At 52.4% G+C, this 17,340-nt stretch overlaps 1 protein-coding gene across 7 annotated transcripts in view; it reads left to right on the forward strand.

Annotated features, from left to right (window-relative positions):
• The window catches only part of csnk2b (casein kinase 2, beta polypeptide), a 74,498-nt gene that overhangs the window by 44,520 nt on the left and 12,638 nt on the right, over positions 1 to 17,340 (forward strand). For all 7 annotated transcript variants that reach the window (XM_072475767.1, XM_072475770.1, XM_072475766.1 and 4 more), the window contains 2 exons: positions 4,233 to 4,308; positions 14,126 to 14,315. In XM_072475767.1, the coding sequence (XP_072331868.1) occupies positions 4,233 to 4,308; positions 14,126 to 14,315 (266 nt within the window). The remainder of the gene's footprint in view (positions 1 to 4,232; positions 4,309 to 14,125; positions 14,316 to 17,340) is intronic.

The following is a 17,340-nucleotide window of genomic DNA, read 5'->3' on the forward strand; positions in this document are numbered from 1 at the left end:
GGTAAATCTCCTCTGCACCCTTTCCAATGCTTCCACATCCTTCCTATAATGAGGTGACCAGAACTGCACGCAATACTCCAAATGCGGCCGCACCAGAGTTTTGTACATCTGCAACATGACCTCATGGCTCCAAAACTCAATCCCTCTACCAATAAAAGCTAACACACCGTACGCCTTCTTAACAACCCTCGCAACCTGGGCGGCAACTTTCAGGGATCTATGTACATGGACACCGAGATCTCTCTGCTCATCCACACTGCCAAGAATCTTACCATTAGCCCAGTACTCTGTCTTCCTGTTAGTCCTTCCAAAATGAATCACCTCACACTTTTCTGCATTAAACTCCATTTGCCATCTCTCAGCCCAGCGCTGCAGCTTATCTATGTCCCTCTGTAACTTGTAACATCCTTCCGCACTGTCCACAACTCCACCGACTTTAGTGTCATCTGCAAATTTACTCATCCATCCTTCTACGTCCTCCTCCAGGTCGTTTATAAAAATGACAAACAGCAATGGCCCCAAAACAGATCCTTGTGGTACACCACTAGTAACTGGACTCCAGTCCGAACATTTCCCATCAACCACCACCCTTTGTCTTCTTCCAGCTAGCCAATTTCTGATCCAAACTGCTAAATCTCCCTGAATCCCATGCCTCTGTATTTTCTGCAGTAGCCTACCGTGGGGAACCTTCTCAAACGCTTTACTGAAATCCATATACACCACATCAACTGCTTTACCCTCATCCACCTGTTCGGTCACTTTCTCAAAGAACTCAATAAGATTTGTGAGGCACGACCTACCCTTCACAAAACCGTGTTGACTATCTCTAATCAAATTATTCCTTTCCAGATGATTATACATCCTATCTCTAATAAACCTTTCCAAGATTTTGCCCACAACAGAAATAAGGCTCACTGGTCTATAGTTACCGGGATTGTCTCTACGCCCCTTCTTGAACAAGGGGACAACATTTGCTATCCTCCCGTCTTCTGGCACTATTCCTGTAGACAAAGATGACTTATAGATCAAAGCCAAAGGCTCAGCAATCTCCTCCCTAGCTTCCCAGAGAATCCTAGGATAAATCCCATCCAGCCCAGGGGACTTGTCTATTTTCACACTTTCCAGAATTGCTAACACCTCCTCCTTTTGAACCTCAAGCCCTTCTCGTCTAGTAGCCTGAATCTCAGTATTCTCCTCGACAACATTGACTTTTTCCTGTGTGAATACTGACGAAAAATATTCATTTAGCACCTCTCCTATCTCCTCGGACCCCTTAATGCAGAAAAGTGTGAGGTGATTCATTTTGGAAGGAATAACAGGAAGAAAGAGTACTGGGCTAATGGTAAGATTCTTGGCAGTGTGGATGAGCAGAGAGATCTCGGTGTCCATGTAAATAGATCCCTGAAAGTTGCCGCCCAGGTTGCGAGGGTTGTTAAGAAGGCGTACGGTGTGTTAGCTTTTATTGGTAGAGGGATTGAGTTTCGGAGCCATGAGGTCATGTTGCAGATGTACAAAACTCTGGTGCGGCCGCATTTGGAGTATTGCATGCAATTCCGGTCGCCGCATTATAGGAAGGATGTGGAAGCATTGGAAAGGGTGCAGAGGAGATTTACCAGAATGTTGCCTGGTATGGAGGGAAAATCTTATGAGGAAAGGCTGAGGGGCTTGAGGCTGTTTTCGTTAGAGAGAAGGTTAAGAGGTGACTTAATTGAGGCATACAAGATGATCAGTGGATTAGATAGGGTGTGGTCTAATGCAGGTAGTGAATATACAGTGAATGGTAGAACCCTCAAGAGTATTGAAAGTCAAAGAGATCTAGGTGTACAGGTCCACAGGTCACTGAAAGGGGCAATACAGGTGGAGAAGGTAGTCAAGAAGGCATACGGCATGCTTGCCTTCATTGGCCGGGGCATTGAGTATAAGAATTGACAAGTCATGTTGCAGCTGTATAGACCCTTAGTTAGGCCACACTTGGAGTATTGTGTTCAATTTTGGTCGCCACAGGATGTGGAGGCTTTAGAGAGGGTGCAGAAGAGATTTACCAGGATGTTGCCTGGTATGGAGGGCATTAGCTATGAGGAGCTTTTGAATAAACTCGGTTTGTTCTCACTGGAACGACGGAGGTTGAGGGGCGACCTGATAGAGGTCTACAATATTATGAGGGGCATAGACAGAGTGGATAGTCAGAGGCTTTTCCCCAGGGTAGAGGGGTCAATTACTAGGGGGCATAGGTTTAAGGTGCGAGGGGCATGGTTTAGAGTAGATGTACGAGGCAAGTTTTTTTTTACGCAGAGGGTAGTGGGTGCCTGGAACTCGCTACCGGAGGAGGTGGTGGAAGCAGGGACGATAGTGACATTTAAGGGGCATCTTGACAAATAAATGAATAGGATGGGAATAGAGGGATACCGACCCAGGAAGTGTAGAAGATTGTAGTTTAGTCGGGCAGCATGGTCGGCTTGGAGGGCCGAAGGGCCTGTTCCTGTGCTGTACTTTTCTTTGTTCTTTGACGGTGAGAGCCTTTTTCCTCGGATGGTGATGTCTAGATCGAGGGGACATAGCTTTAAATTGATGGGAGATAGATATAGGACAGATGTCAGAGGTAGGTTCTTTACTCGGAGAGCAGTAAGGGCGTGGAATGCCCTGCCTGCAACAGTAGTGGACTTGCCAACACTAAGGGCATTCAAATGGTCATTGGATAGACATATGGACGATAAGGGAATAGTGTAGATGGGCTTTAGAGTGGTTTCACAGGTCGGCGCAACATCGAGGGCCGAAGGGCCTGTACTGCGCTGTAATGTTCTATGTTCTAAACAGAAAATACTGGACAATCTCAGCAGGTCTGACAGCATCTGTGAAGAGAGAAGGGGGCTATCGTATTGAGTCTGGGTGACTCTTTGACAAAGCTGGAGTGAACTGGAAATGGGGTCAGATTTATACTGTTGGGAGTGGGGTGGGGGGGGGGGGGGGGGCTTCAAGCGGTGGGACTGGATGGGGAACCACTGATGGTTAGAGATTGATAAAGATGTCGTGGACAGAACGACAAGGGGGATGTAAACGGGCCTGATTAAGGCTAAGAAGGGAGCTGATAGTGGCGCAGAAAGAGATTAGAATGTGTGAATGGGAGAACAAAGGTGAGCAGGTCAAAGGGCAACAGGGCCGGGAGGGGGACAATGGTGGGGAAACAACCGGTCAATGAATAGAAATTAAAATAAATGGATAGAAATAAAAATGGGAGCAGCACAATGGCGCAGAAGTTAGCCCTGCGGCCTCACGGCGCCGAGTTCCCAGGTTCGATCCCGGCTCTGGGTCACTGTCCGTGTGGAGTTTGCACATTCTCCCCGTGTCTGCGTGGGTTTCGCCCCCACAACCCAAAGATGTGCAGGGTAGGTGGATTGGCCACGCTAAATTGCCCCTTAATTGGAAAAAATGAATTTGGTACTCTAAATTTTTTTTTAAAAAGAAATAAAAATGGGGTGAAGGTGGAGGAGAGAGTTCACAGTCATTAACCCCATTACCCGAGGCCACAGGCCGATTGTGACCCAACCATTGCTTTTTATTTGTTGGATGTTTCCTGCCCCTGTGCCGGCTCACGTTGGCGTGCCATTCTGCGGGCTCGGGCAGTAATCCAACATTGTGGCAGGTGGACCGCAGTGATTTGTGCCAGCTTGCCCATGATGTGCACGTCATGTGCCTCCACATGGACTAAAGAGCAGCTGCACTGAGACACAAGGGCAGAAGGAGCTCGTTAGAACATACAGTGCAGAAGGAGTCCATTCAGCCCATCGAGTCTGCACCGACCCACTTAAGCCCTCACTTCCACCCTATCCCCGTAACCCAATAACGCCATCTAACCTTTTTTGGACACCAGGGGCAATTTAGCGTGGCCAATCCACCTAACCTGCACGTCTTTGGACTGTGGGAGGAAACCGGAGCACCCGGAGGAAACCCACGCAGAGACAGGGAGAACTCCGCACAGACAGTGACCCAGTGAGGAATTGAACCTGGGACCCTGGCGCTGTGAAGCCACAGTGCTAACCACTGTGCTACCCTGCTGCCCGTTCTGCTATTTAATCAGATCAAGGCCTTACCCGCCTTGGTTCCTTAGTCCCTTATCCAAAAGTCTGAACAACCTCTGCTTGGAAATTTAGGCTGACACAGTCTTGACTGTTTTTTACTGTGAATAGAAGCAGCCTCTTTGCTATGCCTAATGCATCTTTTGTGCTTGCTTTCAGCTGGAGAAATACCAGCAGGGAGACTTCGGTTATTGTCCACGGGTGTACTGTGAGAACCAGCCCATGCTTCCGATTGGTAAGTGAAGAGCGAGCTTGCGTTTGCGAGTAACCTTCTGTTCATTGCGAAGCACTTTGCAGCCAGTAAAATTACCGCTGAGGTGCCGTTCGCTGTTGCAATGTGGAAAACGCTGCGACCGATTTACACGGAGCAAGCTCCCACCAGCAGCGCAGTGATGACAATCCGAGAAGCCGCTTTTGATGGTCCTGCGAAAAGCACTGGTACTACTTTTGGGTGTTCTGGGCGATATTTGATCCTTCAGTCAAATCCCAAACAAAGATCTCTTTGGGATAGGTTTTGCTTGCAAATTTGCAAATAAGCCACCGCACTTGCTATATTATACCAGGTTGTGTTTCAAAAAGTCCTTGTAAACATCCACTATGCTTCCCTCATCAATATATTTTTTTTTGTAAAGAAACTCAATTAAATTAGTGCGACAAATCCGTGCTGACTGTCCCTGTCCAACCCCTGGCGTTCCAAGTATTGATTAATGGTGTCCATCAGAATTTTTCCAATAATTTCCCTATCACTGACGTTAGACTACCTGGCCTGTAATTATAATAACAATCGCTTATTGTCACAAGTCGGCTTCAATGAAGTTACTGTGAAAAGCCCCTAGTCACCACATTCCGGCGCCTGTTCGGGGAGGCTGGTACGGGAATTGAACCGTGCCGCTGGCCTTGTTCTGCATTACAAGCCAGCTTGCCCACTGTGCTAAACCAGCCCCTAATTATCTGACTTATCCCTGCTAATGTTCTTGCACAAAAGTACCACTTTAGGTATCCGCCAGTCATCTGGCACTTTGTCTCCGTCAGGGCCCCAGAAATCTTCTCCCTTGCCTCCCCGTGGAGGAGCCTGGGATACATCTCATCAGGCCCTGGGGATTTAGGTGCCTTTATGCCAGCTAACGTATCTTTTTTTTAATAAATATTTTATTGAAAAGTTTTGGTCAACCAACACAGTACATTGTGCATCCTTTACACAACATTATAACAACACAAATAACAATGACCTTTTTTATATAAACAAAAAATAAATAAATATTAAATAACAAAAATGAAAACTAGCCCTAATTGGCAACTGCCTTGTCACAGGCTACACCCCCCCCCCCCCCATCCCTCCCCCCCCCCCCCCTCCAAATCCTGGGCTGCTGCTGCTGCCTTCTTTTTTCCCCCATCTATCTTTCCGCAAGATATTCGACGAACGGTTGCCACCGCCTGGTGAACCCTTGAGCCGACCCCCTTAGGACGAACTTAATCCGCTCTAGCTTTATGAACCCCGCCATGTCATTTATCCAGGTCTCCACCCCCGGGGCTTGGCTTCTTTCCACATTAGCAATATCCTGCGCCGGGCTACTAGGGACGCAAAGGCCAAAACATCGGCCTCTCTCGCCTCCTGCACTCCCGGCTCTTGTGCAACCCCAAATATAGCCAACCCCCAGCTTGGTTCGACCCGGACTCCTACTACTTTGAAAGCGCCTTTGTCACCCCCACCCAAAACCCCTGTAGTGCCGGGCATGACCAAAACATATGGGTATGATTCGCTGGGCTTCTCGAGCACCTCGCACACCTATCCTCCACCCCAAAAATTTACTGAGCCGTGTTCCAGTCATATGTGCCCTGTGTAATACCTTAAACTGAATCAGGCTTAGCCTGGCACACGAGGACGACGAGTTTACCCTGTTTAGGGCATCTGCCCACAGCCCCTCCTCGATCTCCTCCCCTAGCTCTTCTTCCCATTTCCCTTTTAGTTCATCTACCATAGTCTCCCCTTCGTCCCTCATTTCCCTATATATATCCGACACCTTACCATCCCCCACCCATTTCTTTGAGATGACTCTGTCCTGCACCTCTTGTGTCGGGAGCTGCGGGAATTCCCTCACCTGTTGCCTCGCAAAAGCCCTCAATTGCATGTACCTGAATGCATTCCCTTGGGGCAACCCATATTTCTCGGTCAGTGCTCCCAGACTTGCGAACTTCCCATCCACAAATAGATCTTTCAGTTGCGTTATTCCTGCTCTTTGCCACATTCCATATCCCCCATCCATTCCCCCCCGGGGCAAACCTATGGTTGTTTCTTATCGGGGACCCCCCCCAATGCTCCGGTCTTTCCCCTATGTCGTCTCCACTGTCCCCAAATCTTCAGTGTAGCTACCACCACCGGGCTCGTGGTGTAGTTCCTCGGTGAGAACGGCAATGGGGCTGTCACCATAGCCTGCAGGCTGGTCCCCCTACAGGACGCCCTCTCTAATCTCTTCCACGCCGCTCCCTCCTCCTCTCCCATCCACTTACTCACCATTGAAATATTAGCGGCCCAATAGTACTCACTTAGGCTCGGTAGTGCCAGCCCCCCCCTATCCCTACTACGCTGTAAGAATCCCTTCCTCACTCTCGGAGTCTTCCCGGCCCAAACAAAACCCATGATGCTCTTTTCTATCCTTTTAAAAAAAGCCTTCGTGATCACCACCGGGAGGCACTGAAACACAAAGAGGAATCTCGGGAGGACCACCATCTTAACCGCCTGCACCCTCCCTGCCATTGACAGTGCTACCATATCCCATCTCTTGAAATCTTCCTCCATCTGTTCCACCAACCGCGTTAAATTTAGCCTGTGCAATGTGCCCCAATTCTTAGCTATCTGGATCCCCAGGTAACGAAAGTCTCTTGTTACCTTCCTCAACGGTAGGTCTTCTATTTCTCTACTCTGCTCCCCTGGATGCACCACAAACAGCTCACTCTTCCCCATGTTCAATTTATACCCTGAAAAATCCCCAAACTCCCCAAGTATCCGCATTATTTCTGGCATCCCCTCCGCCGGATCCGCCACATATAGTAGCAAATCATCCGCATATAAAGATACCCGGTGTTCTTCTCCTCCCCTAAGTATTCCCCTCCATCTCTTGGAACCCCTCAGCGCTATCGCCAGGGGCTCAATCGCCAGTGCAAACAGTAATGGGGACAGAGGACATCCCTGCTTTGTCCCTCTATGGAGCCGAAAATATGCCGATCCCCGTCCATTCGTGACCACGCTCGCCACTGGGGCCCTATACAATAGCTGCACCCATCTAACATACCCCTCTCCAAAACCAAATCTCCTCAACACCTCCCACAAATAATCCCATTCCACTCTATCAAATGCTTTCTCGGCATCCATCGCCACTACTATCTCCGTTTCACCCTCTGGTGGGGCCATCATCATTACCCCTAACAGCCTCCGTATATTCGTGTTCAGCTGTCTCCCCTTCACAAACCCAGTTTGGTCCTCGTGAACCACCCCCGGGACACATTCCTCTATTCTCATTGCCATTACCTTGGCCAGGACCTTGGCATCCACATTTAGGAGGGAAATTGGTCTGTAGGACCCGCATTGTAGCGGGTCCTTTTCCTTCTTTAAGAGAAGCGATATCGTTGCTTCAGACATAGTCGGGGGCAGTTGTCCCCTTTCCTTTGCCTCGTCAAAGGTCCTCGTCAGTACCGGGGCGAGCAAGTCCAAATATTTTCTGTAAAATTCAACTGGGAATCCGTCCGGTCCCGGGGCCTTTCCCGTCTGCATGTTCCTAATTCCTTTCACCACTTCTTCTACCTTGATCTGTGCTCCCAGTCCCACCCTTTCCTGCTCTTTCACCTTGGGAATTTCCAGCCGATCCAAAAAGTCCATCATTCTCTCCCTCCCATCCGGGGGTTGAGCTTCATATAATTTTTTATAAAATGTCTTGAACACTTCATTCACTCTCTCCGCTCCCCGCTCCATCTCTCCTTCCTCATCCCTCACTCCCCCTATTTCCCTCGCTGCTCCCCTTTTCCTCAATTGGTGTGCCAGCAATCTGCTCGCCTTCTCCCCATATTCATACTGTACACCCTGCGCCTTCCTCCATTGTGCCTCTGCAGTGCCTGTAGTCAGCAAGTCAAATTCCACATGCAGCCTTTGCCTTTCCCTGTACAATCCCTCCTCCGGTGCTTCCGCATATTGTCTGTCCACCCTCAAAAGTTCTTGCAGCAACCGCTCCCGTTCCTTACTCTCCTGCTTCCCTTTATGTGCCCTTATTGATATCAGCTCCCCCCTAACCACCGCCTTCAACGCCTCCCAGACCACTCCCACCTGAACCTCCCCATTGTCATTGAGTTCCAAGTACTTTTCAATACATCCCCTCACCCTTAGGCACACCCCCTCATCCGCCATTAGTCCCATGTCCATTCTCCAGGGTGGGCGCCCTCCTGTTTCCTCCCCTATCTCCAAGTCTACCCAGTGTGGGGCATGATCCGAAATGGCTATAGCCGTATATTCCGTTCCCCTCACCTTCGGGATCAATGCCCTACCCAACACAAAAAAGTCTATGCGCGAATAGACTTTATGGACATAGGAGAAAAACGAGAACTCCTTACTCCTAGGTCTACTGAATCTCCACGGGTCCACACCTCCCATCTGCTCCATAAAATCCTTAAGCACCTTGGCTGCTGCCGGCCTCCTACCAGTCCTGGACTTCGACCTATCCAGCCCTGGTTCCAACACCGTGTTAAAGTCTCCCCCCATTATCAGCTTTCCCGTCTCTAGGTCCGGATGCGTCCTAGCATTCGCCTCATAAAGTTGGCATCATCCCAGTTCGGGGCATACACGTTTACCAAAACCACCATCTCTCCCTGTAATTTGCCACTCACCATCACGTATCTGCCCCCGTTATCCGCCACTATAGTCTTTGCCTCGAACATTACCCGCTTCCCCACTAATATAGCCACCCCGCTGTTTTTCGCATCCAGCCCCGAATGGAACACCTGCCCCACCCATCCTTTGCGCAGCCTAACCTGGTCTATCAGTTTCAGGTGCGTTTCCTGTAACATAACCACATCTGCTTTAAGTTTCTTAAGGTGTGCGAGTACTCGTGCCCTCTTTATCGGCCCGTTGAGCCCTCTCACGTTCCACGTGATCAGCCGAGTTGGGGGGCTTCCCACCTCCCCCCCCCCCCCCCCCCCCCCCCCCCCTTGCCGGTTAGCCATCATCTTTTTCCAGCTTCTCACCCAGTTCCACGCAGCTGTATCTCCCCCAGGCGGTGCCCCCCCCGCCCATCCTCTCCCGTACCCACTCCCCCCTTTCCCCAGCAGCAGCAACCCAGTAATTCCCCCCTCCCACCCCCCCCCGCTAGACCCCCCGCTAGCGTAATTACTCCCCCCATGTTGCTCCCAGAAGTCAGCAAACTCTGGCTGACCTCGGCTTCCCCCCGTGACCACGGCTCGCACCGTGCGACGCCCCCTCCTTCCTGCTTCTCTATTCCCGCCATAATTATCATAGCGCGGGAACCAAGCCCGCGCTTCTCCCTCGGCCCCGCCTCCCATGGCCAACGCCCCATCTCCTCTCCCTCCCCACCTCCCCCCATCACCACCTGTGGGAGAAAGAAAAGTTACCATACCGCAGGATTAGAACATAAAACCCCTCTTCGCCCCCCCACATTCGCCCCACCACTTTGTCCAAACGTTCTTTTTCATAATCCACTCATTCCAGTTTTTCTTCTACAATAAAAGTCCACGCTTCATCCGCCGTCTCAAAGTAGTGGTGCCTCCCTTGATATGTGACCCACAGTCTTGCCGGTTGCAGCATTCCAAATTTTATCTTCCTTTTATGAAGTACCGCCTTGGCCCGATTAAAGCTCGCCCTCCTTCTCGCCACCTCCGCACTCCAGTCTTGATAAACGCGGATCACCGCGTTCTCCCATATACTGCACCGAGTTTTTCTTCGCCCATCTAAGGACCATTTCTCTATCCTTAAAACGGAGGAATCTCACCACTATGGCTCTGGGAGTTTCTCCTGCTCTCGATCCTCGCATCATAACTCGGTACGCTCCCTCCACCTCCAACGGACCCGTCGGGGCCTCCGCTCCCATTAACGAGTGCAGCATCGTGCTCACATATGCCCCGACGTCCGCCCCCTCCACACCTTCAGGAAGGCCAAGAATCCTCAGGTTGTTCCTCCTTGCGTTGTTTTCCAGTGCCTCCAACCTCTCCACACATCGTTTCTGATGTGCCTCCTGTATCTCCGACTTCACCACCAGGCCCTGTATATCGTTCTCATTCTCGGCTGCTTTCGCCTTCACGACCCGAAACTCCTGCTCCTGGGTCTTTTGTTCCTCCTTTAGCCCTTCGATCGCCTGTAGTATCGGGGCCAACAACTCTTTCTTCATTTCCTTTTTATCTCCTCCACGCAGCATTTCAAGAACTCTTGTTGTTCAGGGCCCCATATGAAACTGCCACCTTCCGACGCCATCTTGGTTTTTGCTTGCCTTCCTTGCCGTTGTTCCAAAGGATCCGCTGCAATCCGGCCACTTTCCTCTCCTTTTTCCATCCGTGTCCAGGGGAACACCCTTCTGGTTTACCGCACGGTGTTTTTAGCCGTTAAAATTGCCGTTGGGGCTCCTATCAAGAGCCCAAAAGTCCGTTCCACCGGGAGCTGCCGAAACGTGCGACTTAGCTGGTCATCGCCGCACCCGGAAGTCCGCCAGCTAACGTATCTAATACCTCATCCTCATTAATCCTTTTTAAAAAATAAATTTAGAGTACCCAATTCATTTTTTTCCAACTAAGGGGCAATTTAGTGCGGCCAATCCACCTACCCTGCACATCTTTGGGTGGTGGGGGCGAAACCCACGCAGACACGGGGAGAATGTGCAAACTCCACACGGACAGTGACCCAGAGCCGGGATCGAACCCGGGACCTCGGCGCCGTGAGGCAGCCCGGGGCTAACCCACTGCGCCACCGTGCTGCACTCTACTAATTTATTTTTTAAGCTCCCCCTACACGCTCTTCTCCATTATTGCCGCGGTAATGCGGCCTCCCCCCGGATGGGTGAATTAAGGTGGGCTGGCCAGCCTTTCCACCTATCTCCTGTGCACGGGATTAGTGAACCCCTCCAGCATTGAAGGTTCTCCACTGAGCAGGCACGCTTGCTGAATTTGATATGGGTCAAGTTCGCAATCTGTTTGCCAGCAGGCCGCGATGCTTCAACAGTGATTCCCATTGCTCGTGAACTAAACATCGAAATCCCCGGTTTTAAAAACGGCAGGGGCACAATTCATTTGCCCCTGTCCTGAATCCAGATTCGTCGCGATGCCCCCTGCCCCGCACCAAAATAAGGTGCTGGCCCTCATGCCCACAATTCTGTAGTTGTCGGCCATCTTTGATTTGATTTATTGTCACACATACCGAAGCATAGTTAAAAGTATTTTTCTGCGGCCGAGGGAACGTACACGGGAGACAAAAAGATTAATCAACAGAGAACATTGACAAACAGTGATTGGTTACAGTGCGGAACAAGGGACCAAACGGAGCAAATACATGAGCAAGAGCAGCATACGGCGTCGTGAATAGTGTTCTTACAGGAAATAGATCAGTCTGGGGGCGGGAAGGGGGGGGGGGTCGTTGAGGAGTCTAGTAGCTGTGGGGAAGAAGCTGTTCCTATGTCTGATGTGCGGGTCTTCAGATTTCTGTACCTCCTGCCTGATGGAAGGGTCTGGAAGAAGGCAGTGCCTGGGTGGGAGGGGTCTCTGATACTGCTGTCTGCCTTCCTGAGGCAGCGGGAGGTGCAGACAGAATCAATGTGAGGGGGGCAAGCTTGTGTGATGTGTTGGGCTGAGTTCACCACACTCTGCAGTTTCAGCGATCTTGGGCCGAGCAGTTGCCATACCAGGCTGTGATGCAGCCGGATAGGATGCTCTCTATCGCACATCTGTAGAAGTTTGTGAGAGTCGATGCAGACATGCTGAATTTCTTTAGCTTCCGTAGGAAGTAGAGACGTTGTTGGGCTTTCTTGACCGTTGCATCAACGTGAATGGACCAGGACAGACTGTTGGTGATGGTGACCGCCAGGAATTCCCAGCACCCCCAGTAAGGGATAAGTTGCTCAGAAAATTGGAAGGAATCCCTCGCTGGCAGTTTTTGTTTCTTGCGTGCCGCCCTCCTCGTTTTTGTTTCTTGCGTGCCGCACTCGCCCAGTTCTTCCTGGTGTTTTGCATTTTTCCATTCAACTATTTTCTACTTTGCGTAGGGGTGCGTGCCTGTAAACAATGCACTGTTGACCACTGAATCCTTTACCTTCCATAGCGATTAACTGAGTCACAAATGTTCAATGTATCCACCCTGCCTGTGGGGTATTTGTCACCACAATTGGTATTCAGTCGCCACTTGGTGTGGAAGGACAGTTGACCTCATTCCATCAAAAATCACCGAGAGGACCAGTGTTGAGCTTGCACTAAGCACGGGGAGGTTAAAATTTTCCCTGATAGGATCTCTGGCTGCAAATTTAACAATCCTCACTTGGGTAGTTCCCAACTATAATAACTCACCCGGGACTTTTACCTTGGAACAGAGAGGCATTATATTGTGCAATGTTTTATTCAAACACAAGTTGCAAATTCTACATCGTTACAGTTTTAAGGAGTTTTACAGCACAGAAACAGGCCCTTCAGCCCATCGCCTGTGCTGCCCATTCAGCACCTATCCATTCTCATCCCATTTTCCAGCACTTGCTCCGTAGCCTTGTTCGCTACGGCGTTTCAAACGCTCATCGAAATGCTTCTTCAATGTTGTGAGGATTCCCCGCCTCTCCCACCCTCTCAGGCAGCGAGTCCCAGATTCCCAACACCCTCTGGGTGAATACATTTTACCTACAATCTCCTCTAAATCTCTCACCCCTTTCCTTAAATCTCTGTCCCCTGGTTATTGACCCTCTACTAAGGGGAAAAGTTCCTCCCTATCCACCCTCTGTCCCTCATAATTTTGTCCACCTCGATCAGGGCCCCCCTCAGCCTTCCCTGCTCCGAGGGAAAACAGCCCCGGCCTAACCCGCCTCTCTTCACAGCTGGAACGCTCCGGCCCAGGCAGCATCCTGGTGAATCTCCTCCGCACCCTCTCCAGTGCAATCACATCCTTCCCATAGTGTGGTGATCAGAACTGTGCACCTTACTCTAGCTGTGATCTAACCAGCGTTTTGTACAGCTCCATCATAACCTCCCTGCTCTTATATTCTGTTCTTCTGCTAATAAAGGCAAGTACCCCATATGCCTTCTGACCCACCTTATCTACCCGTCCTGCTGCCTTCAGGTGCGTCTGATTCCCTGATTTCCCAGCGTCCTACCGTTGATTGCGTATCTCTTGTCTCGTTAGTCCTCCCAAAATGCATTGCGTCACACTTTCCGGTGGTAAATCTCATTTGCCCATAGTGCTCATGTGACCAGCCGTCTACATCGCCCCGTACAGAGAGCGCTTCGCTAAGCACAATAGTTACCACGTGGGGAGGAAAAAGCATGTATTTTTAAAAAATTATTGTACTCGTTTTTAAAATCTTTGCAAGAAAGCTCCATTAAACGGTACCTTCTAATGATTTTGCCTCCACTGCGCTTGGAAACCTAAAGCTTTTGGGGGAAGATTGTGGTTGTGATTGCCCGTAATCGGTGAGGGTGATGGGGAGAAGGCGGGAAAGTGCAGTTGAGGATTATCACAGCAGATCAGACGTTATCTCATTGAATGGCGGAGCAGACACGATGGGCCGAATGGCCTGCTTTCGCCACCACATCTAATGGCCTTGCGGAACCGGGGGGGGGGCGGGGGGGCGAAATTGGGGACAGGAGGGAGGGGGCCCATTTAGTGACAGGAGGAGCCGGTCACGAGACAGGAGAAGAAAGATGTGCGGCCGGAGCAGTTCTGGTGCTTCCCTGAAAGCAAACGTGTGAAAGCAGCAAAGAAATGTGATCGAAATGGGGCAGAGAAATTGTTCAACTCTTAACACGGAGCTAATGTTTTTTTTAACCTCTCTCCCCCCACTCCCCAATCCTGTCGTCTTTGTTCCAACTAGGTCTGTCTGATATTCCCGGGGAGGCCATGGTGAAGCTGTATTGCCCCAAGTGCATGGACGTGTACACGCCAAAGTCATCGCGGCATCACCACACAGATGGAGCTTACTTTGGCACGGGCTTCCCGCACATGCTCTTCATGGTGCACCCAGAGTACAGACCCAAGAGGCCAGCGAACCAGTTTGTTCCAAGGTAATGCGGGTAGGGCAATGGCCAGGCCGCGTGCTGCCTCGAACGGTGGGGCTGTCACTGGAGCCCCGCAGGCCAGTACGTCCCAAAGCAGCCAACGGGATCGCTCTCCCTCTCCATCTCTCCACCCCACCCTTTCCTACTCTTCCCACGTCGATCTTACCCCCTCTCTCTTTTTCTTCTCTTCCCCCCCCCCCCCCCCACCCATCTTTCTCTTTCTCTCCCCTCTCTTTCTCTTCTCCCCTTTCTTTCTCTCTCCCCCCTTTCTTTCTCTCTCCCCCTTTTCTTTCTCTCTCCCCCTTTTCTTTCTCTCTCCCCCCCTTTCTTTCTCTCTCCCCCCCTTTCTTTCTCTCTCCCCCCCCCTTTCTTTCTCTCTCCCCCCTTTCTTTCTCTCTCCCCCCTTTCTTTCCCTCTCCCCCCTTTCTTTCCCTCTCCCCCCTTTCTTTCCCTCTCCCCCCTTTCTTTCTCTCTCCCCCCTTTCTTTCTCTCTCCCCCCTTTCTTTCTCTCTCCCCCCTTCTTTCTCTCTCCCCCCTTTCTTTCTCTCTCCCCCCCTCTCTTTCTCCCCCCCCTCTCTTTCTCCCCCCCTCTCTTTCTCCCCCCCTCTCTTTCTCCCCCCCTCTCTTTCTCCCCCCCTCTCTTTCTCCCCCCCTCTCTTTCTCCCCCCCTCTCTTTCTCCCCCCTCTCTTTCTCCCCCCCTCTCTTTCTCCCCCCCTCTCTTTCTCCCCCCCTCTCTTTCTCCCCCCCTCTCTTTCTCCCCCCCTCTCTTTCTCCCCCCCTCTCTTTCTCCCCCCCTCTCTTTCTCCCCCCCTCTCTTTCTCCCCCCCTCTCTTTCTCCCCCCCTCTCTTTCTCCCCCCCTCTTTCTCCCCCCCTTTCTTTCTCCCCCCCTCTCTCTCCCCCCCTCTCTCTTTCTCCCCCTCGCTCTCTTTCTCCCCCCTCGCTCTCTTTCTCCCCCCTCGCTCTCTTTCTCCCCCCTCGCTCTCTTTCTCCCCCCTCGCTCTCTTTCTCCCCCCTCGCTCTCTTTCTCCCCCCTCGCTCTCTTTCTCCCCCCTCGCTCTCTTTCTCCCCCCTCGCGCTCTTTCTCCCCCCTCGCTCTCTTTCTCCCCCCTCGCTCTCTTTCTCCCCCCTCGCTCTCTTTCTCCCCCCTCGCTCTCTTTCTCCCCCCTCGCTCTCTTTCTCCCCCCTCGCTCTCTTTCTCCCCCCTCGCTCTCTTTCTCCCCCCTCGCTCTCTTTCTCCCCCCTCGCTCTCTTTCTCCCCCCTCGCTCTCTTTCTCCCCCCTCGCTCTCTTTCTCCCCCCTCGCTCTCTTTCTCCCCCCTCGCTCTCTTTCTCCCCCCTCGCTCTCTTTCTCCCCCCTCGCTCTCTTTCTCCCCCCTCGCTCTCTTTCTCCCCCTCGCTCTCTTTCTCCCCCCTCGCTCTCTTTCTCCCCCCTCGCTCTCTTTCTCCCCCCTCGCTCTCTTTCTCCCCCCTCGCTCTCTTTCTCCCCCCTCGCTCTCTTTCTCCCCCCTCGCTCTCTTTCTCCCCCTCGCTCTCTTTCTCCCCCCTCGCTCTCTTTCTCCCCCCTCGCTCTCTTTCTCCCCCCTCGCTCTCTTTCTCCCCCCTCGCTCTCTTTCTCCCCCCTCGCTCTCTTTCTCCCCCCTCGCTCTCTTTCTCCCCCTCGCTCTCTTTCTCCCCCCTCGCTCTCTTTCTCCCCCCTCGCTCTCTTTCTCCCCCCTCGCTCTCTTTCTCCCCCCCTCGCTCTCTTTCTCCCCCCTCGCTCTCTTTCTCCCCCCTCGCTCTCTTTCTCCCCCCTCGCTCTCTTTCTCCCCCCTCGCTCTCTTTCTCCCCCCTCGCTCTCTTTCTCCCCCCTCGCTCTCTTTCTCCCCCCTCGCTCTCTTTCTCCCCCCTCGCTCTCTTTCTCCCCCCTCGCTCTCTTTCTCCCCCCTCGCTCTCTTTCTCCCCCCTCGCTCTCTTTCTCCCCCTCGCTCTCTTTCTCCCCCTCGCTCTCTTTCTCCCCCCTCGCTCTCTTTCTCCCCCTCGCTCTCTTTCTCCCCCCTCGCTCTCTTTCTCCCCCCTCGCTCTCTTTCTCCCCCCTCGCTCTCTTTCTCCCCCTCGCTCTCTTTCTCCCCCCTCGCTCTCTTTCTCCCCCCTCGCTCTCTTTCTCCCCCCTCGCTCTCTTTCTCCCCCCTCGCTCTCTTTCTCCCCCCTCGCTCTCTTTCTCCCCCCTCGCTCTCTTTCTCCCCCCTCGCTCTCTTTCTCCCCCCTCGCTCTCTTTCTCCCCCCTCGCTCTCTTTCTCCCCCCTCGCTCTCTTTCTCCCCCTCCCTCTCTTTCTCCCCCCTCGCTCTCTTTCTCCCCCCTCGCTCTCTTTCTCCCCCCTCGCTCTCTTTCTCCCCCCTCGCTCTCTTTCTCCCCCCTCGCTCTCTTTCTCCCCCCTCGCTCTCTTTCTCCCCCCTCGCTCTCTTTCTCCCCCCTCGCTCTCTTTCTCCCCCCTCGCTCTCTTTCTCCCCCTCGCTCTCTTTCTCCCCCCTCGCTCTCTTTCTCCCCCCTCGCTCTCTTTCTCCCCCCTCGCTCTCTTTCTCCCCCCTCGCTCTCTTTCTCCCCCCTCGCTCTCTTTCTCCCCCCTCGCTCTCTTTCTCCCCCCTCGCTCTCTTTCTCCCCCCTCGCTCTCTTTCTCCCCCCTCGCTCTCTTTCTCCCCCCTCGCTCTCTTTCTCCCCCCTCGCTCTCTTTCTCCCCCCTCGCTCTCTTTCTCCCCCCTCGCTCTCTTTCTCCCCCCTCGCTCTCTTTCTCCCCCCTCGCTCTCTTTCTCCCCCCTCGCTCTCTTTCTCCCCCCTCGCTCTCTTTCTCCCCCCTCGCTCTCTTTCTCCCCCCTCGCTCTCTTTCTCCCCCCTCGCTCTCTTTCTCCCCCCTCGCTCTCTTTCTCCCCCCTCGCTCTCTTTCTCCCCCCTCGCTCTCTTTCTCCCCCCTCGCTCTCTTTCTCCCCCCTCGCTCTCTTTCTCCCCCCTCGCTCTCTTTCTCCCCCCTCGCTCTCTTTCTCCCCCCTCGCTCTCTT

Source organism: Scyliorhinus torazame, chromosome 14, assembly GCF_047496885.1.
Source record: "Scyliorhinus torazame isolate Kashiwa2021f chromosome 14, sScyTor2.1, whole genome shotgun sequence".
In the NCBI taxonomy this organism is placed as follows: Eukaryota; Metazoa; Chordata; class Chondrichthyes; order Carcharhiniformes; family Scyliorhinidae; genus Scyliorhinus; species Scyliorhinus torazame.